Source organism: Lissotriton vulgaris, chromosome 7, assembly GCF_964263255.1.
Source record: "Lissotriton vulgaris chromosome 7, aLisVul1.2, whole genome shotgun sequence".
Classification (NCBI taxonomy): domain Eukaryota; kingdom Metazoa; phylum Chordata; class Amphibia; order Caudata; family Salamandridae; genus Lissotriton; species Lissotriton vulgaris.
In genome coordinates this window covers 886,173,843-886,199,997 of record NC_141695.1, presented here as the reverse complement: position 1 = coordinate 886,199,997, position 26,155 = coordinate 886,173,843, and the positions used below count along the sequence as shown (strand labels likewise).

Below are 26,155 nucleotides of genomic sequence, written 5' to 3'. Positions count from 1 at the left end.
CCTAGTTGTCTCTTCCCTTATCCTCCCTTTCTCACCTCCCCTGCCCCCTCCAATTCTTTTCTCTCTCCTTTATCTCCTCTCCTAATGTATTGCCTATTTTTTTATGTAATGTGCACATTGTTTATTCTCATGTAAAGCGCTCTGATACCTTCGGGTTTAGCCAGCGCGATATAAAACTCTTTAAATAAATAAATAAATATAGCGACACGTTACCCAGTGCCTGAAATAACATAACACATAACATGTGTATTTGTAAAGCGCACGTTCACCCCAGCAATGGGGCATCTTGGCGCTGAAATAACAGATGTATATTGTTACCTAACTTCATGGTACTCATTTAATCGCCCTCAAATGGATGAAAGGCTGAGTGGACCTGCCGGAATTTGAACCTGTGACCATGAGGTCGAACACAGGCGCTTGCATTGGTTAAAAGGTATTCTATTGTCTTGATTAATGGTGAGGATGGTACCTGGGAGAGAAAGTGGTAAAAACGTATTATGTTTTGGTAAAAACATACATTCCTCAGTGAAAGCTTCCACTGCTATAGACGTGGCAAGCCATGAAGATATATTTTACCCTTCTACATTGCTACCATTCCACCAGCTTTAGGATAAGGGGTGCATGATCTAACTTTGTTCATATATGAAGTACTTATAAAACATAAAAAGAGACAATCAGAGACAACAGCAGTTAAATATCACTAGCTGTGAACCACCTCTGGGGAGCGCTGTGGCGCAATAGCAAGAGCAGCTGACTCCAGAGCGTGGTTCTCATAGTTCAATGCCCAGGGCCAATGGCAGATCAGCATCATGTGACTCTGGGCAATAGCTCACTTAATCTCCTCAATGCCCCCCGCGACTAGATACTCTTAGGGGTGATACATTTGTGCTTTACAAATGTAGAATTAATATTTACTTACCCACTCTTCACAGATTCCTTCACCACTGAAGATGTAAGATCTCTTTCTCTCTCTCTCTCTCTCTCTCTCTCTCTCTCTCTCTCTCTCTCTCTCCCCCTCCTGCTCCCCCATCTCTCCCCCACATCTCTAATTTTTTCCCGGCTTTCTGAATGGCCTCTGGACAAGGAATCAGAAATAGTTCCAATAGAACACAATACATATGTGTAGTCTGCAGAGTGAAATGGATAAGAGGATTGGAAGAGACACCTGTCACCACTGAGACTTAGCGCACACTTTCAGGCCCACTGCCATTTTATCAGGGTTACAGGGAACATTAAAATAATTACCGTTATAATAATAATAACAATAATAATAATAATGAAATGTCATAGGGTTACCAAATAACCAATGACAAATTATAATAATCATGACTCCTGGAACTATGTAGCACAATCCCAACTGCTATAGCAGGAGTGGAACAAATATGCAGCACACTGTTGGCATAAAAGAAAGCAAGTTAATCAGTAGGTGAAGGTTTATCTATTTATTTATGAGAAAGCGTGTTTGTTGTATGCTTTGATGCTTGGCATCACTCAGTGTTACCCTTCAAATACCATCGCAACATTGCACTGATCTTACTCCTCTCAGTCAGTAGTTCAAATGAGTAAAATATTCGCGAGTAGTAAATTGTTGTTGTTTTCTCTTACTAGTTGAATGTCATTATCTGCAGTCGGGAAAACGCCCTCAATGTTAGCAGTCTGTCAATTACCATTGGCCCACTCCCCATCTCTAAATTTCTATGATCACCCTATTACCCATTTGTATAGATTTTACTTCTCTTTATTTAATGATAGCTTCCTCTCTGTCACAAATGTCAATAAATGTTACCTTTGGTTTTCTACAGCTGAATACAAAGTTGAGCTTGTGAACTGGACGAAAGTAAATAACCAGCGCCATTTAGTACATGGTATGGGGCATATTCTAGAAAATGTTGGAGCATAGAGCTGCGCCAAATTTGGCAGTGCCGCAGTCAAACATTATCAAAATGGTGGGATGCGCTATATTTACTACAATACGGTGCATCCCTGTGTTTTCCCTAGCACTGGCGCTAAAATTAGCTGCCTAGCGCCACTGCAGGCACCCTTGCACCATAGTGTAAGGGTGCCCTGTGTTGCAGTGAATGATTGTGTATGTGCAGGAAGGTGTCCGTTCCTGCACATAAACAGTCCATAATGGCTACTTTGTACTTCTATGTGTTATGCATTCTGCAGCACAAATAGAAGTAGCAAATTGTCATTATTTAATGAATGTTTATGTGCACACATAGTAAAAGCAAAAACAAAGAGAAATAAAATAAATTCTCCTCGTGCCCCATTCCAACACCTGCTCTTGCATTGCATTCAGTTTTGGCACTGCCGGAGATGTACACCTCCTTGTGAATCTGAGGCAGCGTCAAAAAGCAATGGGTGTTGCGGTGGAAGGCCCACAGGATCACCCATAGCACGCCCCTTGGTCGCAGAGGACAGCTGCGGAAAGGGGCATATTTACAAGGTGGGGTTAAGCTGCGCTAAGTGGCTTACCACTTTGTACATATTGAAAATGGTGCTACGCCACCAGAGCATTAAAAAAGAGACACTCCGGTGGTGATAGGGCTTGACAATATGCCCCTATGTTTGTTCACTTGTATTTAACTTTTGATACAGCAGAGCTAGAAGCTCTTTATTGCTAAAATAATATATGGTAGATCATATATGCTGTGTGGAATTTATAGTGTCCACAGAGGCACATAATCTCAACAACTCTGATTTTAAATCAGAATGAGGAAGGAACCTCTATACATTGCATGGTTAGTTAGCTCCTATTGATTGAGTGATGTTGTAAACAGAGTGCAAAATGCAGGACACTCCAAATGGGCTGGGCTGGACACCACCAAAACTGACGTAACATTCTATAGAAATGAAGTGGTGCACCGATAAAGCAATGGTTAAGTCTGTATTTTATGTCCCATGTTTCATCTGGCTATAGCCAGAACTTTCACCTGCTGTTTTGTACTTAACCTGTGAGTCCTGCCACAGATCATGTGTTATCCTTTTCATTTAACCATTGATCCTCTCACACAATGAGCACATGCATAAACATTGCTTTGTCGCACACTCTGACTGTCCACCGTTGTATAATCCTGTTGAGAAATTCTCTGGACTGTGATAGAGCAAATCTGTTACACTATCACATGCCACACAGCGTGGAAAAAGTCTGCAGCTGCAAGTAGGAAGCAGAGAGCAATTTGATCACTTATTGCAACAGCCAAGCTGTTCATTATGTGGCAAGCGAGTTCAAAAAGTAAAAAATGGACTTTGCATCTATTTACTCTCCAAGATCAGCAGCAGATCAGACCCACAGTCCATCAGCATGTCTGTGTCTTTACAATCTTAGTAGGATACTTTAGAGTGTAATTGTTGCGCCCAAACATGTAGACGTCCATGAGATACACCTTCCCAGATTTCAGGCCTTTGATCTTTTCCTCTGTCAGTGCTCCCTGGAGTTCTGGTCCCTGTAGTTGACGACAGGTCACCACTTCAGTCTTGGGCCTTGAGTCTGGACCCAAGCAGCTATTCTGGTGCTTTTTGATCAATCGCAAGTCAAGGCTCCCCTCCATAGATCTGAGGTAGATGCAGTACTTGGTGGCCCCCCATGAGCCTATCCACCCGACCGTAACTGCAGAGCATGCTTCTGGGTGATCAGAGACTCTCAAGCGCGTGTCAGAGGGAAGAGAAGTGAATGGGAGGTTCTGGGGCTTGCTCGTCAGTAAGAGTTTGACTAAGCTTGGACCTTTGTGATTGGCTTTCAGTAGAATGGTGTAGACAGCTTCTTGGTCTACAATGAGGTCAAACAGATGGGCTCCCTCAATGCTTCGGGAAACCATAGTTTCCTGACCGAGAGTGATTTGCAGACGAGCTTTATGGAGACAAGAATGAATGAAAAGGTGTATTCGTCCGTTCAGACTTTTGGCTGGAAATCTCAACGCCTTAATCGCTTTACTCATGAGAAAAATGTCTGTCATCTCTTCGGCTCTCAGCTCGGAGACGCGAGGCTTTATTTTGGCTTGAGTTTCAGCAAAGGTCCCGGTGTAAGCCATGCTAGCCCCTGTCTCAGGATGCAGAGCAAACACATCAAAGTAATAATGTCTTCCAGGTCTGAGGCTGGAGACTGTGGCGTTGGTCTGGTTACCCACACAGAGTCTCCTAATGTCTGGCTTACTTCTGGGAGCCCACACTACTCTTTTGTTTTCATCATGGGAGCTCCTTGGAATGCTGATTGAGGGGTTGGATTCATTAAACACGTCGTTGTCGTGCTTCAAGGAAGTCATCTCCATGCCAGCGTCAGTTAAACCTAAGCTTGATGCCCATCTATGGCCCGGCTCCCCGGTTCCTATCTTGGAGCTGGCCTCGACTGCGCACAGTGTTTTATAGTTATGGAGCCTGTTCACAAAGACACAATACTCAATGCCGCTGCCAGAGCCCGCTGGGCTCGGATTCCAGGCCAGCGTCACGTCTCTCAGCCCAACAGATGTCACAATCACCCTGGGATCCAGGGGCAGCTGTAGGGGATGCGCCTGGGTCTCTGCACTCGTGGATGTGAACAGCTGATATTTTGTGTCCTTTTCCATTGAGATGATGTCCAGTCTGTAAAGACCAATCGAGCTACTAGCCGTATAATAGGACTCCTCTCCATTGCCTTGATATGAAAATAATTCTTCGGGTGTCCAAATTGCTTGGCTTTTAGGATGTCTCATGGAATTCAGATGTCTGGCATCCTCTGCAACAAGAAAATAAAAGTATTAAGCAAGGCAAAGATCTGTTCAACAAAGTGGTCATTTTTTCAGGTCATACTCTAAGCAAAACTATACATAAACATAGCCAACCTAAGCTATCATGCACCTATGGGTAACTAGGAGAGAACATTTGCTTTGAACCCATTGGCAACAGTCTATCATAACATATATCTGATCACCCTGCAGGATGCGAGACAGTACCTCAAACCCTTCTTAGACTACGTTAAATTGGCATACATTTGTGCACCCTACACAGAGTTGCAGTGCTGCCAAGGCCCAGCCTATACCCTTTTTCACTGCATATCTTTCAGTTGAGTGTCAGTGTGATACCAATCTATTTTATAATTGACTAGATTTCAATTCCACATGGGAGATGTGGTTATGCTGCAAGGCACTTTGCGGTATTTTATACTTTTGGCTGCCATTCCCCTTCCAGGGAAGACAAAGGAGGTTTACCTGGCTGCCACCATAATTGCACTCTAGTCAGATCATAAGGCGTGTGCTCCGGGTTTTTTGGTTGCACATGAGAAGGGGTTGAACAGTCCTTTTTCTGAAATATAAATACATTGCCTTCTTCAATGAAGTATGGTTTGTGGGTATTCTACATATTCTGGATACACCTCAGAAAGGGAATTTCCATCAGGAAGCAAGGCCGGATGCTCAGATTTGTGTGGCCCATACCCATGGAGGTAGTACTCTAAAGTGGCTTGTGGCAGGGCGCCTTTCAACAAAGGAAAGTCTGACAGCCGTCAACGAGTGATGGCACTGTTTGGATTTAATTTAATTAACAGTTTCAGTGCTAAAGGTATTTTCCTCCTGTGCTGCATTCCCTGATTTACCATTGTTCATGACGAGCTCAGTTCGTCATGAGCACAGCTCAACCGTGCCTCATGACGAGCTGAGCTAGTCATGAGCATCGAAGGGGTAAGCTAATCTCTCGCATATCCCAGAGAGATAGCAACCATCCTGGATTATCAGATATAACCGTCCTCATGATACATGTCGCTGTTTGCTAGGTAATCGTGCTATAGAATAGTAAGACTTCACTATATAGATTCTGAATTTTCTTGCAAGAACTCGTTGGTCTTCAAAGGATTGTTTTGAATGGACTTTTTGATTGCAGAAAAGTATCCTAAAGTGGATGGAAATGAAGTTTCTAACTATTCTCTTGAACATTTGTTGAACTATTTAGACAAGGGATTATTTTCTAGGTTACCCTGTGAAGGAACAGGGGGTAATCATGAATGGGATTATCACATTTGTAAAAATGTCATTCATAAGGTATCCTTTCCAAGACTAGGAAACAAAAACCCTTTGCTAGGATTTTGTATAGAAAATGAACTGTGCTTGGGACAACAGGACGTCTGAATGTAGTCTCTCTACTACATCAGTATGCCCAAATCCGACTAGCTCACAGTGCCTCACCTGAACTCCTAACCTTCCGGAGTAACAGTAGATTTTGGCAAACCTATACCATGAACCTCTAGTCCCCAAAGGGAACAGTGGATACAAATTCCCTTGAGAAACCTTTCGTTATCACTTGTGCATGCCATTAGTATACAAAAAAGACATGAAGAAAGTTTACAATATATTTATTGAAACTATCGTAGTCAATTTTGAAGTTGATGTGCTGCGATTAGTAGACAAATACCACTGAGCAACATAATCAACTTTACTAGAAGACTGTATACAAAGGAAAGCCCAACCATGGTAACTAATATAGCTATCTAGGGCTACCCTCATTATGTGAGTACAGAGATATATTAGTGATCTCTGGGATTAGCACCGGACTCCACATCTCGTGTGTAGTTAGGTGGTCCGCATCGTACGTGTAAACACTTTACGCAAGGCTGCTGCTGCCATTCCAAGACTGGTTTCTCTGCTGGAATTCTTCCCTCTGCTCTCCAAGGGTCTGAGACACAGTTTAAAAGAGAAGAACTATTTCGTTCGAAAACTGTAGCCATGCTACTGTGCTATGTCTAAAAATGTCAGGAGATGTTGCTGACCGGGCAAGGAAAGAGTATACCATGTTGTTCGATCTTGTTCTAAATCCCAAGAAGAGTCACTAAATAACAAATAACATGTACAGTGTATTTCTAATATAATATGTCACAAAAACAAATGTATTATGTGTGATTGTGCGAAGCAATGGTAGCCGAAAGCTGCTATTACGTGTAACCAAAGGAGAACCAAAGTGGGCCCAGAAGGGAAATTACTGCAAAAGTTATTAACGGTATTGGCTATTTTGCAGTTTTAAAAAAGTCAAGTAAACCAATAACTCGTTCTTCTCTACAGAGTGTGTAGTGATGAAGTTTGAGGTAATTATCTTAAACTCAGGGAGAAGCACTAATGGCCATGTAGGCTTGAGTTACTTAGTTTTGTGTGTTTTGTTTTCAGGAATTACCCATCATAGTGCTCAGGTATGTGCATTCACAACCACAGTTATGCTTAGTTGTCTGAATGTCAAGACACTTAAGATATCTTTTTGACTCTTGTAGCGTTTTACTACATACTACAAGTTATAAGGGAGCAGTGGTGGAATTCTGTGTCTGTTTTCCCTCTTCTGCCTCATTCCACCCTCCCTGCCTCTACCACTGGATATCTTATTCTTCTGTATATTTGGTCCTTGATGAAGAAAGTTAGAGACAGAAAAGTACATTGCTCTTGTTGAATCCTGCACATAAGCTTAGTGTAACCTGGCAATTATATATAACATGACAAATACATAGACTTCTTCAATCATTTGTGGTTTGTGACTATCCTACCTTTTGGGGATGCAATCAAGTCAGGTAATTATACACAAAACGTCTCATTTGTTGGAAATAATAATTGAGGCACATCTCTCTGTTTTGGGGTTTCTATTGTACAATTTTTTAAATTTGAAATCTAATGTCCATTTCAAACACTTCTGTTGTACACCTATGTCACTTTTAATGAATATATTGTTTCATCTGACATGGTATGTAACATGGTATCACTCTTAAGACTGCCTAAACAAGAGTTACACTGCCTTCCTACTGCACTTAAAATATGTTTTTTAATGATGAAGGTTGTTTTACAGAGGCAAGGTTCTAATTGAGGGGAAAATACAGGGTCGCAGAAAATAAAGTGCTTTGCTAAATCCGGAGCTGCTGGGATTATGAGATTCTAAAGCCTTGTTTTTCGCATAATTACGGATTCATCTGCTGCATAATCTGCAGTTGTTAACAATTTATTTTTTTAATAGCTGTGACATATCTCGCTGCCAGTGGAAGGCTCTACACAAAGGTTGACTAGTTGTCTTTCAGTTGCTTACTATATTGTATTTGTATGTTAATATTTTACTAATGAAGTGAAACCTTTGCCCAGACAGTGTTAACATGTGAAAACTGACACAACTATCCCTTAATAGTACGATAAAATATGCTGCTTTACGCCACATACTTGACCTTTTCTTACTGCATAATTTAGTAAACTCAGACACATAATTTGGTCCTTCCCTGCTACATAATTCCAGTGCCTCTGGTTATATCAAATATGAACTGAACTTGTAAACCCTGACGCAAAATATAGTCCCTCCCATCCACATTATTCCAGTGGCCCTGGTTATTTCAGGTATGAAATGAACTCGTAACATGTTCAACACTGTCCAACTGCCCATAAGGCGACAGCAATTGGATAATTGATAAAAACAGGTCTCCAGTTTCTGTCCAGTAGTCCTTTACAGTGTAATAGGTAGGTGTACGCTTTGATCTTACAAAACAAAAAGACACACTTCAAAAGATGTGTCATGTCACATAAACATAAATGACCAAAGTCTTGAGCAAAGTTTCTTTTATAGTAATGGCATTATTGAGTGGGTACCTGTGCCACCTCGGAAGGCGTCTGAGGGCATCTGCAGGAAGCTCAATCTCCAGGAGAGGGGTGATTCACATGGGGTGACGCGCACCGTTACAGGTGTGAGGCTCTTTGTCACAAGAAAGAAGTACCTATGATAAGGGAAAAATAGATATTTTTCAGTGCTTGCATATTTTCAATATGAATGCCAGCATATTCAAGAAACGTCAGTGAACCACAGGGAATTATCAAACTTTCCAATCATGACTTTGACTGGGAATTACAGCAGCATACTTTGTGGGTTGATGATGTCAGCCATACATTAAAATTCAAGTGCATTATTTTTAGTTAGCGCACATAAAATGTTGAATGTTAATAGACCTATCATAGATGTTACTACTTAAAATGTGAGAGAACTGTAAAAGGAACAGTGTTTTTTGATCGTTCACTCTGCGGAGTTAATACCTGAGGGAGCACGTGCTTGCCGATGGGGATTAGAAAGTCCCAGAAGGGGCTGTTCATAATGCACCCACACCTGTAGGCCTCTGTGTGCCTCTCAAAAGGTCTGCATTACTCTGTTCTGGAAGCAGGAAGCAGCACATTAAGCCAAGCAGGAGTTTAGGAACAGGACTATGTGAGTGTCTCATTATTCCTCTGGTATGAATGACATGGATCAGGGCTCCCACTGTGCCAGACCAATAGTCTGAACAACATGCATTACTCGCTCTAGACCAAAATAAAGCATGTCTGTTAATCTTGCTTGATTTATTATCTGTGTTTCACACAGTTAATCATTAAATGTTGCTTGAACATCTGGAGAACAGCATGGGTTTTTCCAAGAATGTTCTTGAATGGTTCAAGTCCTACTTGAGGAATAGATTACAAATATTTCTACTGAATAAGAACCTGTCAACATCATCCCCCATTCAGATAGGGGTTCCACAAGGATCAACCATCTCCCCGTCACTATTCAACTTATATGTGGAACCACTAACGGACATACTCCACTGTGCCAACATCCTGTTCCACATGTATGCCGATGACACTCAGATTTACAATAAGATCTCCTCCTGAGAGGAGATCAGAACAATGAACAGAGCTCTATGGCGGACAATGCAATGGCTAACAAGCAATCAGCTTAAACTAACCGCAAAAAACCAGAATTCCTCCTACTTTCCCCCACCAATAGCCTGCCCACTATAAACACTGCACTCAATTGCACCCCGATCATCATAGATTCAACCAAATCTCTAGGAATAACGCTAGACCAAAGCCTGAACATGCAGTCACATATTAACACGCTGCCTAAAAATGCAAGATTTCACCTGAGCTACATTAAGAAATTGAAACCTTTCATCCAAACGTCGGACCCCAAAATGGCAGTTCAAGCATTAGTAATCTCGAGGGTCGAATACGGATGCACAACACTTTCGGGGGTCCCCAAAATTGCAACAGCACCTCTAAAAGCCTGCCTCAATGCAGCAACAAAGCTCATAACAGGGTCAAAAAAATTCGACCACATCTCTCCTCACCTGTAAGCACTGAACTGGCTACCTTATAAAGCCAGAATTCAGCTCAAACTGGCGTGCATAACACACAAAGCTCTACACTTCAAGTCACCAAGATACCTAGCGCAGAAATTGGTGATATCTGGCGGAAACAGACAATTAAGGACCGCCAGAGACCTAGTGCTGAAACCACTGATTTTCCGCAACAACAAAAAAGTACAACAGAGCATTCTCAGGTGCTGCACCAAGAATATGGAACTCGCTACCTCCAGACATCAGAAGGCTAGCCAACCATGCAAGATTCAAGAAAGAAACCTAGATCTTCCTAATGAGTAAATTCCTACCGTAAATACTACAGAGCATCCACACATGGCTCACCCAAATACTCTCGCTAAAGGACACAAGCAATTTTTACCAAGAGCTAATGTCATTTATCCTTACAGGGTCTTGCTTCCCTTGAGGACATGGCCCCTCTAGTCTTACAGCCTGCGAATGTACTAAAGCAGTTATCAAAAGACGTAGCTGTGACAACTTTGAACTGGACTAGAATATTTTAAATGCTATACAGAACTCTGTCCAGCAAAAGTTACCACATTCTAAACTGTGAAGCGCTCTGATACCCTACGGGGTCAAGTTTGCGCTATACAAAACACTATAAAAAAAAATAACCTCAGCCTGAGATCCTCTCTAGACACAGAACTCTAGTCAAGACCAAGGGCTAGATGTAGGTAATTCTGATTTACCTACTCTTAAAAACCGAATTTTACCGATTCGGTATTTAAGAGTAGGTAAATAGCAAGAAGGCAGATATAGGTCATTTTTATTTTTCACAATTACCGAATCTGTAAGATTCGGTATTTACCGATTCGGTAAATACCGAATTGGTATTTCCCATTGATTCCTATGGGCCTTGAAGCCCATAGGAATCAATGGGAAATACCGATTCGGTATTTACCGAATCAGTAAATACAGAATCCTGCAAGGGGGAACGGGTTGTCACTTTGACACCCTGTAGCACTCCAATTTCAGGCTTGTATGCCATGTGGCACATATACATGCCCTAAGGGCATGTCTGTGTGTCACATGGCACAGGTGTACATGCACAGATGTGCATGTACACCTGAATTCGTTATTTACCATGCAATAGTATTACATGGTAAATACCGAATTCTAAAGGGCCTGTGGCACACTCAAAAGTGCCACCTACATCTGCATTTATAGATTCTGTATTTTTACCGAGTATGTTTTTATCCGATTCGGTAATTTTACAGATTCGGTAAATACAGAATCGGTAAAAATACTGATTCTGTGAATGCATGCCCCCTACATACGAAAAGGCATTTACCGGTCGGTAACGGGCAAATTCGGCCGTTACCGACCGGTAAATGCCTACCTACATCGGGCCCCAAGTGTTTTTTCCACCAAACTTTATTTCAATCTTGTTGAATAGCAAAACAACTTACCGGCATACCAACCTAGTATACCATCAAGAAAAAATAAGACATAATTGTGTGTAAGCATGAAGAATTGAGGAAAGGAAGGTACCTAATGAGGAGTGTCAGTGGGAGCGGGTGTAGGGCCAAGGCACAAAAAGCAGTGCCCTATTATAACGGATATCAGGCTTACAAGACCTGTAGTGTTTCCCAAAGTCCACTGGCCCTCTGGATCAATTGGTGTCAGATGCGTTGTCCAAGTCCGGGGTCTCCTGCACAGAGGAGCCTGGCATTCTATGATGGTGATTTTTTCTCACCATGTCGGGGACACGTAATACCATTTGGCAACCACCTACTTGAGTTTTGATATATGCCTTAAAAGGATGTCATATTCTTTCAAATGTAAGCATTTAGTCAACTACCAATGGAGTCAATGTTTCCATGGCATAGATACACCGGATCTTTGTCCCCCATAAACCTACCAGTGGAGGGGTCGTCTGCTTCCAACAGAGGGCCAGGGTACATTTTTAAGCCAAGGAGAGGAGACATCCAATAGGCAAGTGCATTGGATATTTCCTATCTTCTATCAGATGGCCCACCAAAACCACTGTTGAGTTTAGTGGAAGGGTAATTCCCATAGTTCCTTTGATGAGATTTACCCAAGGCGCCCAAAACTTTTGTACCTATGGGCAAGACCACCAGATATGTGTCATCGTATCCCTTGTCTGGCAACCCCCTCCGGAATACATCAGCTGTCACGAACACGGTACAAAACCTAACAGGGGTCAGAACATTAAGAGCATGTTCCTAGTATTTGGAACAGATGGAGATCTTTGAAACCCTGTGTCATATGGCGTCTCAAATTCCTTCCTCTATCTCTTGATCCAGTTCTTTCTCCAACTTGGACATGTAATTGTGATGCATGGTATCAGGTCCATCATCTAATGGTGTTTTAGATGAGAGATTAATATTTATTTTGTGGCCTCTACAGGCCCGGACTGGCCGTTGAGGGCACCGGGCAATCCCCCGGTGGGCCGCATGGTTGGGGGCCGGTTTTGGGCCCCTGGGGCCGTTTTTGTTACAGGGCCGTTATGCTGCAAAAACGGCCCTGTAACAAAAACGGCCGGAAACCGGCGCTGTCACAGCGCGGTCGCACCTCTCCCCCCTCCCCTCTCCTCCTGGAGGGGGAGAGGGGGGCCGGCCGAGCACTTTGCCAGGGCCGGTTCTGGTTCCCAGTCCGGCCCTGGGCCTCCAGGACACACCTCTCAGCCATCCCCGCCCAGTAGAGAACATGTGGCTTTCTAAATCTATCACTTCTGTGGGGAGGGGCTAACTTTAATGATCAACAGGTCACCAATATTGAGGAAGTAATAAAGTCTATGTGGTTCACTGCCATCAAACTGTAAAAGCAGTGGGTCTTGGCTCTCTGGCAGAAAATCTGGGTCATGCCTCAATAGTGTCAGGGGACACAGAAATGTTGTGGCCCGCTCCATGTTGATCAGGCACTCTCAATGTTCAAGCGTTGTATGAACAATGTAGAAAAATGTTGCCCTACCTGGTTTATGACAAGGAGGCAACCAAAGTAAGTTTTGCAATGGATCGGCGCCTCAACCATCATCCATCGTCTTTCCATCAGACTCCGCTATGCAAAATTGAGCTGCTTCTATGTAGTAGGATACATCCGTGAGATTTAAAGCCTGATTAAGAGTTTAGTTGGTCTGACCGCCTGAATGCTTCGTCCGCGGCTGCCAATATACCGCACTGGTGTTCTTCAGACTGCGGTATTACGAGTTTACCACGGTGCCAGCAGTGTGGTGAATATCTTGCCGCTGTGGTGATTAGTATTCCATATGTATCAATGCCTGTCTTTCAACTACATATGTGATGAATGCAGACATATGCATGATACATGTGGAAAAATACCATCTATCCATTGCCGGAGTCTGGCCCATATGTGGGCAATGGGTATATGACACAAAAAGGACTCACCTCTATATCGCCGCAAACAGGGTTCGTAGTCCTCGGGGTGAAGATGCTGCTGTGAAGGGGGGACCTGAAGAAAGTGATCAACGGCGAACTCTGATGGAAGAACAGGAAAGGGGTGAGTACATACCCCAAATGCTTTGTTTCCGCCAACTTGAAGATGCTGGTCCCACCTGCGTGGCCGGCTCATCAGGCAGCCATCTCGTAATACAGACGGCAGTTAAACTCCTTTGTACAGCCCTATGGCAGCTGACTTTCCCTGACCATGACCCCTGCAGTCTGTGGCATTCTGGCAGTATCGGCAGTTCAGCTGTGGTCTTTGCAAAAGCAATCCACCCATCTTGTAATACGACGGTCAGACCGACGAGCTCATAGCAGTCGAACTGTGGGTACGGTGGTTCACGGACAGCCAAAGTCGTAAAAAGGTCATTAGTCCCATCTTCGGGTTATAGTTTTACCCCCACTACCCTTGGAGATTTACCCTCCTAAATGAAGGGCATGAGACATGAATGAATCTCTTTTAGGGTCCAAAGGTGAGCTTCCAGGGGAAGTGTCAGTGCTACATAAAGCAAGTGAGGGAGGAAATTCATTTGTATGCTGTTAATCCTGTGGATCTGGAAAATTTTAGGGATGGATGGAATTGCCTTTGACTGTTATTACGTGTATCAATTGATTACCTGTAATTTTCTAAACCAGAGACTCCATAGAAGAAGAGAGATGCGCTGTTGCCAGGCATGATTCATCCTAATACCCAGAATCTTCATGAAGATTTTTAATATCATAATTGGACAGCTTTTAGTGGACATGATCCACAGCTCAAGAGATCCATCCCTGGGTTCGGAACACCATTATTACAGCATTCAGCATTGCGGGGGGTGACCCTCTGAGAGTTTCCTATGTAGTTGAATAATTTGGCCAAGGCATCTGCCAGGATAGTATGAAATGCATTCTAGAATGGTGTAGGGAAGTCATCCAGACCTAGCGTTTTATTCCAAGGCCATCCCTTGAGAAGCAACAGCCACCTTCTGAGGGATGACAAGCATCTCTTTTTCCTGGGGGTTCCCTGAGTAAAGCTTGGGGGGCTCCTAGTGTACTAGAGAAACTCACCATATGTTTCTAGGACTGTTGCTAATCCAATTATTTAACCCCCTCTGCGAGAGCATCCTGCTCAGATGCTTGATCTGACTCGAAGGTTCTGACTTGGGCAAGTCTCATCTCACCACATTTCAGGTTCCAGTCTAGGTCAGATATGGATTTTGCAAAGTTCTGTGAAAGGGTGTACAATTGAACTTTAAATTCTTTGCAGGGGCCTGAGCCTAGAGTCTAAAGTGTCTACGTCTGTCTCTGGCAACTTGACATCATGGACAATTCATATCTGTTCGCTCTTTCCTTCTGATGCATGAGGTCTTTCATGGACTGCGTCTAGGATGCCTCCTGTTTAGAGATCGCCATACTAGTTAGGGACAAACATGGGGCGGAAGGAGCCAATCTGGACTGTATTCTTGCATTTCAGATTGTGACTTCTTCAAACTACACTTGCTGCCGGACCAGAATCAGTCCTCATCATCGCTAGACGGAGAGCATGCACTCCTCATCTCGGACATAGTTGGGTGACCTCCCTTCTAGTTGTTGCAGACAGACCGCTTTAAAAATCTCAATGGCTCCAAGATTCCTCACCTAGAAAGACTCAAGGAACTAGGCAAGAAGAGCCACAAATAAGTAATGCTTGAAATACCACTCCACGTTGGTCACAGGCAACCGAAGGGACACTCTCAATTATGCTCATCCAGCCTGTCGTCGTTCTCCCATCTGTATCTCGCGTGTAGTTCTGCCTATCTTATCGTTGGTCACTTAATGCAGAGGGAGCCACAGTCAACAGACTCCACAAGTGTAGTGTTGTCCTGACCAGGCCACTATCCAGGGCCCGCAATCCAATGCCTAGAGGTGGCTTCTCGTTCAAGGTAAACTGAGGCTACTTCCAACCGCCTGATACTTTCGGTGCCAAGGTTATAGAGAAAGGAGTGGGGAGCGCTATTCTATGACCTCCCACCAGCGTCCGAAAATTCAATTAGTGAGTCCCAGAGGGGTGCCATTTTATTCTTTCATGGCGGGCACCATCTTGTTTTCTTGGCCCATTATGATCGTGGCACTGCCACTGCCTTAATTCTTCCTTGTTGCAGTTGTCATGCCGTCGCCTGACACAGGGACATAGCATGCCTTACATGCAGCCTCCAGCTCACCGTAGTCTGGGCTCCAGCGCGTCTCACCAGGCCCCGGCTGAGAGCCCAGCACTGAGCTCAGCAACGGCGCATGTTACCGATACCCCACCCTGGCCATTCCCACCACGCCCCGTTTCAAGAGGTAGATTATCCAGATGGGCCCATGCTCCTTGACTCGGATTACTTTGCATAAGTTTTACATGATTGGTTTCTGCTAACAGTGACCGGTTAAGCCAGCTCAATATTTTCACTATTGTTTTCTTAAACTTTCCTCCAGATTTCCATTGCAAAGAAAACTCAAAATTTTAATCAATTACTCTTCTGAACTGTAACTATCTGTCTTCACCTGGGTGTCCTAAAAGGGCATGTTGGTATGGATTTCTTATATACGAAACTAGGGCTTTAACCTAGAATACAAGCACTAAATATAGAAAATTGTGGCTTGTGTGAATGAACAACCTATCCGACACAATAGGAAGCTTTTGGAAGACATGTCAGGCACTCACTGTTGTAATCGACTTTCAAACCCTCTCCAAATTACAACGGTGCCATCAATATAGAATCCACAAAATGCAGCAGAATATTTGTTTTTTCCCAATAGGTCATAAGATCTCTCGTACCCCTTATAACTAGACTCTAATAAGAGGACTCGGACTTGGTTCTAGTAGTAGTGCCCTGTTTTTGGCAATGATGTTCATTGTTTGTTTGTTTCTACTATAGTTTACATACACCTGGTCATATGCCAGTCGTAATAAACATTTTACTTTTCGTTCTCCCCTATAAAAAAGTAATGTTTTTTAATGCACTTGGCAAATGATTGAATACTATACACTTTGGAAAAGATTCAAAAACTCTAGCAATTCCTAAGTGAAAAGTAACTGAAAGAACAGTTCATGAAATTGGGTAGCAGTAGTCTGTGTTCCAGGTCTACTGTGTCGTATTCTGGAAGAAAAACCAGCTGAGGAGGCCACTGAGACGAGCAGAAGCAAAGCACAGAGTTAAGGTTGGATATGGGAAAAGAGACAAAGGTCGGGAAAAGAAGTTGGGTTGGGGATATGGGATTAAAATGTGGAAAGATCAAAATAAGAATGAAGTTGAGGGGCTGGGGGAAGAGCCCACGAATGTGTAAACTTTAGGGGACCAAATATAAAGGAGGGTGGGGATGAAATAAAGTGAAGGAGCTCGACATTGTGTGTAGGGGGCTGCCACAGTAAGGCAGATAACGGGATGAGGGATACAGAGAAATGAAAAAGAAAGAAAAAGAAAAAAATATGTGAAAAAACTGTAATTATGTACAGCGGCGGACGGCACAAGTAAGCGCGGAGGAGCGTGGCAGGATGTGGCGGGGGAAGCTGACAGACGACGGAATAGGTGTTATTTATTTATTTAATTATACCTATTACGTCATCTGTCGACTTCCCCCACTCCCACCCAGCTCCACCCCTGCCCTGCCCACCACATTTACCTGTGCCGGCGTGGCTGATTATGTAAAAAAAATAATTTGTCATGAAGAACCTAATGCATCCGATCTGACAATTTTCACCTGTGCCAAGTGTCCCGTTTTAAAGTGTGAAGCCATCATCCACTCCTGGCTTTTAAATTGAATGTGGCGATATTTCTAAGCCCCTACTAACAAGGTTGAATGTGAAATTACAAGCCCTACGCTGCAAGGTACTTTTTCCAAAAGAGCTAGGGATGGCGTAAGGTCTCAAATCAAAGTCAACACATCAAAGTCAACAGCATAAACATAGTTTTTACTGGCGTTTATCATTCTTACATGGATCTTTGTTCAACTGATGTACCTGCACTTTTGCTATGTCAGCAGGTTTACCTCCAGACAGACTTGGGGCATAAGTATGAGAAAATGTCAGAGCACGGAGCTGCACCAAATTTGGCAGCGCTGAGATTTTCAAAACGCAAGGATGTACCCTTGTGTTTTTCCTAACGTTGGTGCTAAATGTAACTGCCTAGCACCAACGCAGGCATGCCTGCACTAACCCAGGGCGGAGCTAAGCGAAGTGCAAAAAAAATTCTGTCGCACTACGCGGAGCTCCGCAAGCGGCAGTGTTCCATAGAAAAATGTTGTTCATGGTGATTGCACAGTGCGGATGCTTGTCCGCACTGTGCAATCATTTAAAACTGCACCTTGCAGAGCGCAAGCTGTCCCTTCTTTTCTCTATTCTGCCGCTAGAGTAGAATTTTACTCGAGCTGCAGCTTTCTCAATGCGAACAAGCAGTTTCTCATCGCGAGTGGTCGCAAGCATACACGACCACTTGCAATAGGAAACCTGACCACCCCGCATTGAGAAATCTCACTGGGATGTTTATTTTCCATGCTCGCCAACTTGATGTTGACGATCGCGAACGAGGAAAAATCTCCCTGGGAGGTTGATTTTCCTCGTTCGCGCTTGCCAACTTGATGTTGGTGAACGCGAGCGAGGAAAAAACTCTGCTCCGCTGCAAGAAGCAGAGTTTTTCGTAACTCCGCGAGCTCCGCGTAGCGCGAAGTGTGGGAAACTCCACAAGAGGAGTGGAGTTCACCGCCCAGGCTTAGCTTGAACCATAGTGCAAGGGTGCCTACGTTGCAGAGAATGATTGTTTATGTGCAGGAAGATGTCCTTTCCTGCCCATAAACAATCACTAATGGTGAATTGTTACTTCTATGTGTGCTTCAGAATGCAGCACACCTAGAAGTAGTAAATCGTCATTATGTAATGATTGTTTATACCTTCCTGCACATAAACAATCATTAATGGCATTTTGCTCTTTCTATGCACCATACATAGAAAAAGCAAAAACGAGAAGACATAAAAGTATTTCTCCTCGTTTTGCCATTATAACGCCTGCTCTTGCACAGCATTAGTTTTTCAAATTGCTTCAGATTTATACCTCCTTGTAAATCTGGGGCAGCTTCAAAAACAATAGGTGTTGCGGTGAAACGCCCACAGATAAACCCATTGCACGCCCCTTTCACGCTCATTAATGTGTGTAAAGGGGCCTTACTACCAAGAGGAGGCATCAAGCCTCAAAAAGTCACTTTGTGAATATGGAGAAGGGCACATTGCAACCAGTACGTCGATAAAAGGGACGTTCTGGTGGCGATATCCACTTGTAAATAGGCCCCTTGGTGTTTTAAATAATAGCAAATTGAATTTTGGGTCTTGTACGTTCTTTCTTTTCTCATTAAACATCCATACTCTTCATGGCGTACCGCTGCCTATCATGTAGTCTTGCTTTGCTCATTATTAGCGTTGGCCCCCAAATTCCAGAGTACTAAAAAGACAACACTGTCTGAAGATGCCAAACAGGCCATGAGCCTCCTGTGACGTTTAAGAATATTACTCTCCTGTCTGCCAACACTTCTCCGGGTATAGTTGCCAAGTGGTCCCATATCATCTGTGATGCCTTCAGGCAGTTTTCCCTTTTCAGCCAACATCATTCTGGGGCTACCAGTTTTCTTTAGAAACTCATATTTATGGCTTAAACGTCACAGCATTCAATGGGGCTTATTTATGAGCCCTTGCGTCACTTTTTGTGACGCACCAGCAGCGTAAAACATGCACCATGTTACGTCATATTTACAAAGTGACGCATTAGGTAGATGCGTCATTTTGTAAACCCCTGCGCCACATTATACCTGCGTCAGGTATAATGTATGCAGGGTGGGCGTTCTGACACAAGTAAACCTTGTTGAAGTGACGCAGTGAAGTCTATGAGAGTTCACTGTGTCACTTCTAGGACTCAAATTTGTCAATATCTTACGCCTGCCTCACAGCAGGCGTAGGACTGGTGCAGGCCCTTTCACATGGGGCTTGCCCCTGTGAAATAACCCATTGATGGAGTTGCGTCACTTTTGCGGCACACTCCAGCAATGCGTCATTTTTGCACCTACAGATACTCTAATAAAAGAGAGAGGGACCCCTCAACCAAAGGGATAGGGTACCACAATAGACACAAGTCAAAAAAGTAAATTCCCTTTGGGCAAGTGAACATTAATACAAAGGTACTTACAAACAATAAACTCACTAGTACATAGGCATAACATAGAAGCAATGAAAAAATGGAAATCCAAAAACGTGAAAACACTGTAATAAGATCAAAGCATTAATACAATTTATTGACATACATTCTGTTCATTAAAAATTAAAAATTGGGAAACAAACACAGGACGTAACAATAATAAATTAAAAACATTCCAATAAAAAAGGAGTTACAGGAAAAAGGACTAAATTCAAACACCAAAATTATTTCAAATTTTCCTTAGTTTTGTAATCCACATTCACTCCTTGAGCATCGACGCGTTTCGGCGGTATGAACAAAGTGTGACCGCCTTCATCAGGGTATATGTATATCTGTTTCCCAACAATTCAAAATTATTTCGAATTTTCCTTAGTTTTGTAATCCACATTCACTCCTTGAGCATCGACGCGTTTCGGCGGTATGAACAAAGTGTGACCGCCTTCATCAGGGTATATGTATATCTGTTTCCCAACAATTCTCAGGGATATAATGTTTCAGTCAGTGTATATTTTAAGGGGTATATGTCCTCCTTATCCTTTTCTTGGGATATTCGACCTGCGAATTATCCTAAAATTCACCTCGAGTGTTCAAATGCCTGCCTCCTCTATGTGTTTGAAAACGAGAGGAGGCAGGCATTTGAACACTCTAGGTGAATTTTAGGATAATTCGCAGGTCGAATATCCCAAGAAAAGGATAAGGAGGACATATACCCCTTAAAATATACACTGACTGAAACATTATATCCCTGAGAATTGTTGGGAAACAGATATACATATACCCTGATGAAGGCGGTCACACTTTGTTCATACCGCCGAAACGCGTCGATGCTCAAGGAGTGAATGTGGATCACAAAACTAAGGAAAATTCGAAATAATTTTGAATTGTTGGGAAACAGATATACATATACCCTGATGAAGGCGGTCACACTTTGTTCATACCGCCGAAACGCGTCGATGCTCAAGGAGTGAATGTGGATTACAAAACTAAGGAAAATTCGAAATAATCTTGGTGTTTGAATTTAGTCCTTTTTCCTGTAACTCCTTTTTTATTGGAATGTTTTTAATTTATTATTGTTATGTCCTGTGTTTGTTTCCCAATTTTGAATTTTTAATGAACAGAATGTATGTCAATAAATTGTATTAATGCTTTGATCTTATTACAGTGTTTTCACGTTTTTGGATTTCCATTTTTTCATTGCTTCTATGTTATGCCTATGTACTAGTGAGTTTATTGTTTGTAAGTACCTTTGTATTAATGTTCACTTGCCCAAAGGGAATTTACTTTTTTGACTTGCACCTACAGATACGCCAGAAATACTGACGTATCTGTAACTCCTTGCGACATGATGCATCACACTGTAAATATGACGCATCCAGCATGTCGCAAGGAGGGCACAATGAAAAGTGACGCATTGCTGTTTTCACACAGCGATGCGTCACTTTTCATAAATGAGGCCCAATGTTTTTAACTACAAAGTCAGGACCTACTTAAGGTTTCAAGGGACCAGTTGACAGCCATGTACCGATGAGCCTGAGTCTTTGCTCTGACGTGTCACGTTCATGTGGCCATAGAGCCGGGAACCCGTTTCTAAAATAGATGTATTAAAGTGGTATAATCTCAGGTATTAGTTAATTTGACATGTTTTCACACGAAGTTGTTGCACAATATATAAATAAGGCAAACATGTCATTTGTGCATCAATCATGTCGTCTTTAGTGATTAACGTGGAATTTCACAGTGGGATGGGTGAGTAAATATGTTGGTTCTGCTCTTCCTCCTTTGGCGTGATGCCCTGATTCTCGATCAAAGGTTTTCAAAAAACATTTCTCAGAGTGAGTCGAGTAGGTGTTAACGTAACAGCTGGCAGCGTTCACAAGAGCCCGCCCTCTGAAAGTCTCTTTGGAATACTTGTGCTAGGGTTATCGAAACATTGCGCCTCATACATCTAACATGGCTCAAGTCGGTCCACGGCAATGTGCATTGTTGACATATTTCTGTGCATTCTGGTACATGTAATTTTGAGATTCTCAATATAAATGCAGGATTATATGTACAAGCCTCCTGGGCAGTACCAATCGTTTTGAAAGGTTGCAGTGCAGGGTCCCAGCGATAAGCAGCAGCAAACGCAAGAGGAGACGCAGGAGAGAACAAAAGGTCAGCCCCCTATAGCTATTGGTTGCTTTAAGTGACATTCACGTTTTGATCAATCAGCTACTAGTTGAATGTAAGTGCCAATCAATGGCCTATGGATAGGGTGGCCAACTGGCATGGGTGCCAATTCAGGACGGTAAGGTTAAAAATTCAGGACAGAGGGTCAAAATTCAGGACAAAAATTCAGGGCAGAAGGTCAAAATTCAGGACAAAACGTTGTGAATAAATGTACTTTTTTCAGACACATCAGAGGAAGTTGCGGAATAGTTTATAAGTAAGTAAATAGACAACCACTTAAGTACAAGTCAAAATAAGTTTATATTAGGTTAAGACAATAGTGCACTTCATGTTTATTATGCGTGCAGCTTTGAGCAACTGTGCAGGTCTTTTTGTGATATTTCATAGGATAATTTACATTCGTCATCCATTACTTCTTTCATCCATCATTCAATCTTTCACCATTCATTCTGTCCTTCCATCTCTGTGCCCATCCATCTCTGTGCCCATCCATATCCAAACCTTTTCAATCATTTGCAAACCTATCCATCATCTATCCTTCCATCCATCATTTCACTCATCCATCCCTCCATCCATCATTTCACTCATCCATCCCTTCAACCACCCAGTCACTCATCCATCCACCATCCAGCCACCCTTTCACCCAATCCATCCTTTCACTCATCCATCCATACACTCATCCAGCCACCCTTTCACCCAATCCATCCTTTCACTCATCCATCCATACACTCATCCAGCCAGCCATTTACCCTTTCACCGACGCCTTCCTTTCACTCATCCATTCACGCTTCCACCCATCCATCCATTCACTTATCTATCTAACCATGTACCCTTTCACCCATCCAGCAATCCTTTCACTTACTCATTCATCCACCCAGTCCCTCATCTATCTAACCATGTACCCTTTCACTCATCTCCTTTTCCAGCTCTCCACCCTCCCTTTCACTCATGATGCATTCTTTCACTCATCCATCTTTACATTCTTCTTTTCACTCATCCACGCACCCATTCGCCCATCCATTCTGCCAATCATTCATCCATGCTTTCACTCATCCATCCATCCTCCCTTTCTCTCTCCATTCCCATTTCTCTTAGCCACCCATCCTTCCAGCCACACTTTACCCATCCACCCATGCACCCACCCATCCAGTTGCAGACAGAAGAGGCCCATCAAGAACTTCACCCTCGCTGTAGTTCCTAAAGCAAGGGGTGGGGTGGGGAGGGTTCAATATGCTCCTGCACATAGGCAATTTGAAAACTTGGAAGTCATGAGTCATGCATGAAGCACAGTGCCAGGACGTGAGGTGACTGTGGCATGGTGTTGTTTCAAGGGCTTTACGTGGGATGAAACAATGGGGGGGTCTCTCCAACGGGTGTGTCTGATGTAATTAAGGGCTTGGCTTAGAACACCTAAGCTAAAAATATGTGCTGTGAATAGTGTGCCACCCGACTGGTATTTTGCTCTTTCTATCATTGCATCCAGTAACATTAGATCAACTACAAGCCATGACTATTGGCTTTGTCAATGGATGTTAGTTGCATAAAATAAATAAAAAAGCAGAAACTATGGCTTTGTTGTATATCATTTTAACAATGCTTCAGCTCTGAAATGATGAGACTGTGAAAGAACTATAAGGTCTTTTTAACTTTTTTACACTGTAATCACGGTGCTTCTCTTCTATATATTCTTTTTGTTAGCCTGCTTGGTGTATCTTTTGCGTCTGTGGCAATAGTGTTTTGGAACAATACCTGGTGCAGAAAAGGGTCTGGGTCATGGTAAGTAATGGGAATCCTACAGTTTGTGTGCTCTGGTTCCTTTAAGTGCACGAGGGACCCATTTGAAACAAGAGCTAATCCCAATTTGTCCGCCAACTCCCACCTGCAGCAGATTTGGGTATTTGAGTAAGGCATCGATTGTGCACCCCACAGGTATTTAATTGCCTGCCTGGTTTTCGCCAGGCAAATCCTGGCTCAAATCAAACACAGAAATCTGCGAAAGAAATCTGAGTTTCTGCAACTTGGAGTCGGAAAAAACATGCACAAGTAAACCGTTATTCCTCATTCTGGGGGTCAAAACGTCAACACTGAATGAAGTGGAACATGACACCCGAAAAAAGGCTGTACCCCGTGTCAATGGGGTTTACTAAATGCTAAGCTCACACCTAGATTTGCGTGAGAATCAAAATGGGATTCCAAGTCATGAAATTTCAAGTCCGCTTTATATTGCTGTAGGCTATATAGACTAGTGTTACGTGTCACGCTCCACACCACTGAGAGAGCGCAATTTAAGTAAAATGTAGAAGTGCACCATATTTACAAGCACGTTGCACGAGTTTAGTTAAAGGAACATATAAGAGTGTCGAATTTATAGAGTGCATACTTATAAGAGTGTTTAATTAATACAGAATGCATATATCAGTGTGAAAAGCTATTGTAGTAATGTTTAGAGATGTTAGAATGATATTAGATTCCATGTTATGTGACTGTTGCAGAGGAGAATGTAATGCTGCCAAACGTAGAAACGTGTAGGCCTCATGGCAGTTCATTGAGAAAGAAAACGTGCCTTTACATTTTCACATAAAATGGATTACTGTTGTTATAATTCAAGGTATTATTGATCATAGTCTGAAAATATATGTTTTATAGAAGTGTTTCCTATAACCAGTGTGTGTAATAAGTTAGAATACTGTTTAGGCTGAGAAATAAAGGTTCATAGAGTGCACAGGCCTGTTTCATGTAATTCTAGTAGGCCTGGAGAGATAAGTCGTTTCTTTTGATCTGCATGTGCTAGTTAAAATCAGGTCGTGTTAAGCATAAATTGTGGACCATGCTCGAAGGTTTACGACTTGTGAGATAAGCTGGAGGCCGGAATTTGGGGCCCACTTCATGGGTGTCTGTTTGCAGGTGCGAGGGGGTTCCAATCAAGAGAGTGATGAATAGAGCTCTGTTCTGGGAGACAGGCACAGGCCTGGAGGAGGCTTCAGGAATTTCCTGGGGGGTACCGTCTTGCCGGAGAAAAGCCTGAGGAGCAAGGTCTACGCTAACAAGGAGCCCAGAGGAGTATCAGCATGGAAAAAGCCAGAACCGACACCACGTGAGGGGTGTACGTGAGGGGCGTCTCTGAGGGGCGTTTCAACTGTAATTGTGATTTTGTATTAGGGACAGCACCCTTGGGTGGAGTTAGAGCAGATGGCCTGAGGAACCTTAGAGAGCGGATGGGTAGGCAGAGAGGGCATAACTGCGATGCACAGATTTACAACAAAGACTTAGGGAAAGTGAGTGATCTTCTTTGGAAGTCACCACGGCTGACACCTTTTTAGGTTAAGATCCTGCTAAGTAGGGATGTCACTTAGTCTAGTGTAGGGACAGTCTAATCTGGATTTTTCTTCCTTTTGTAAATGACGCTCAAGTTACAACTTGTGTCTATTCTTGCAAACTTGCTGATCTTTGAATTAGTCTTGGTGATATTCTTCTGTCGCCTAAGAGCATTTAGAGAATTCATGTTTGTATTGATGCCAGTGTATCTTTTGAACCTTATATTGAGATGTTTGTATCTCCAGTTATCTTTGGCTTTATAATAAAACTTTAAAACTTATTCGTGGTAAGTGGTTCTTCAGAGTTGCGTAAAGTCTTGAGCTGATTAACCTTGTAGTGGATTGCTTTTTACTCTATGACAGGTAACAAAGGTTCAGTCGACCTGAGTTGGGATCTAGATCTATAGTGATCAGATAAGAGATCAAAAATCCCGCCGTAACAGTTGGTAGCAGAGTAGGATGGTTACCTTCTAGAGGAAGGTGATCTAGACTAGGTTAAGATTACCCCGAGGCCCCTAGAGATCGAGAGATGAGCAACAGAAGAATCGTCTGCCGAAGAAGGTGCTGACGGTGCGAGAGAAAAGCAGCAGAGTCGGACGAGAGTGAGTATAATAAGGGTCATGCGTTGTCAGATTGCGGTGTTTTGTGTTGTATCTGTGTTGTAATGTCATGCGGAGTTGAATGCCTGTAGTGTGATTGAGGCAGGGTTGTGAGCGCGCGCAACCTGGTGAAAATCTTAAGTTCAGAGAAGAGCTTAAGTGGTTCGGGTGTATCGGACATCCAGAGTAATTGTCGACCATTGTAAAGGGGGTCATGAGGTACCATTGATCGCCCGCAGGACCATGATAGGGGGAACGCAAGAGTGAGTGTATGGGTCATGGACGATGGTCGGAAGTTACTGTGTGTAAGTAACCTATCAGTTAAGGCGACTGTCTGGACGTTCACGGAAAGACATTTCGTCAG

The 26,155-nt window shown here is 43.0% G+C and overlaps 1 protein-coding gene across 1 annotated transcript in view; it reads right to left on the bottom strand.

The window, feature by feature from the left end:
• Positions 1–1,427: 1,427 nt before the first annotated feature.
• The window catches only part of LOC147702622 (protein NDNF-like), a 73,161-nt gene continuing 48,433 nt past the window's right edge, over positions 1,428–26,155 (bottom strand). The window contains exons 3-4 of the mRNA XM_086931290.1: positions 8,574–8,698; positions 1,428–4,714 (exon numbers count right to left, since the gene is read on the bottom strand). Coding sequence (XP_086787416.1) covers positions 3,303–4,714; positions 8,574–8,698 — 1,537 coding nt within the window. The 3' untranslated portion in view covers positions 1,428–3,302. The remainder of the gene's footprint in view (positions 4,715–8,573; positions 8,699–26,155) is intronic.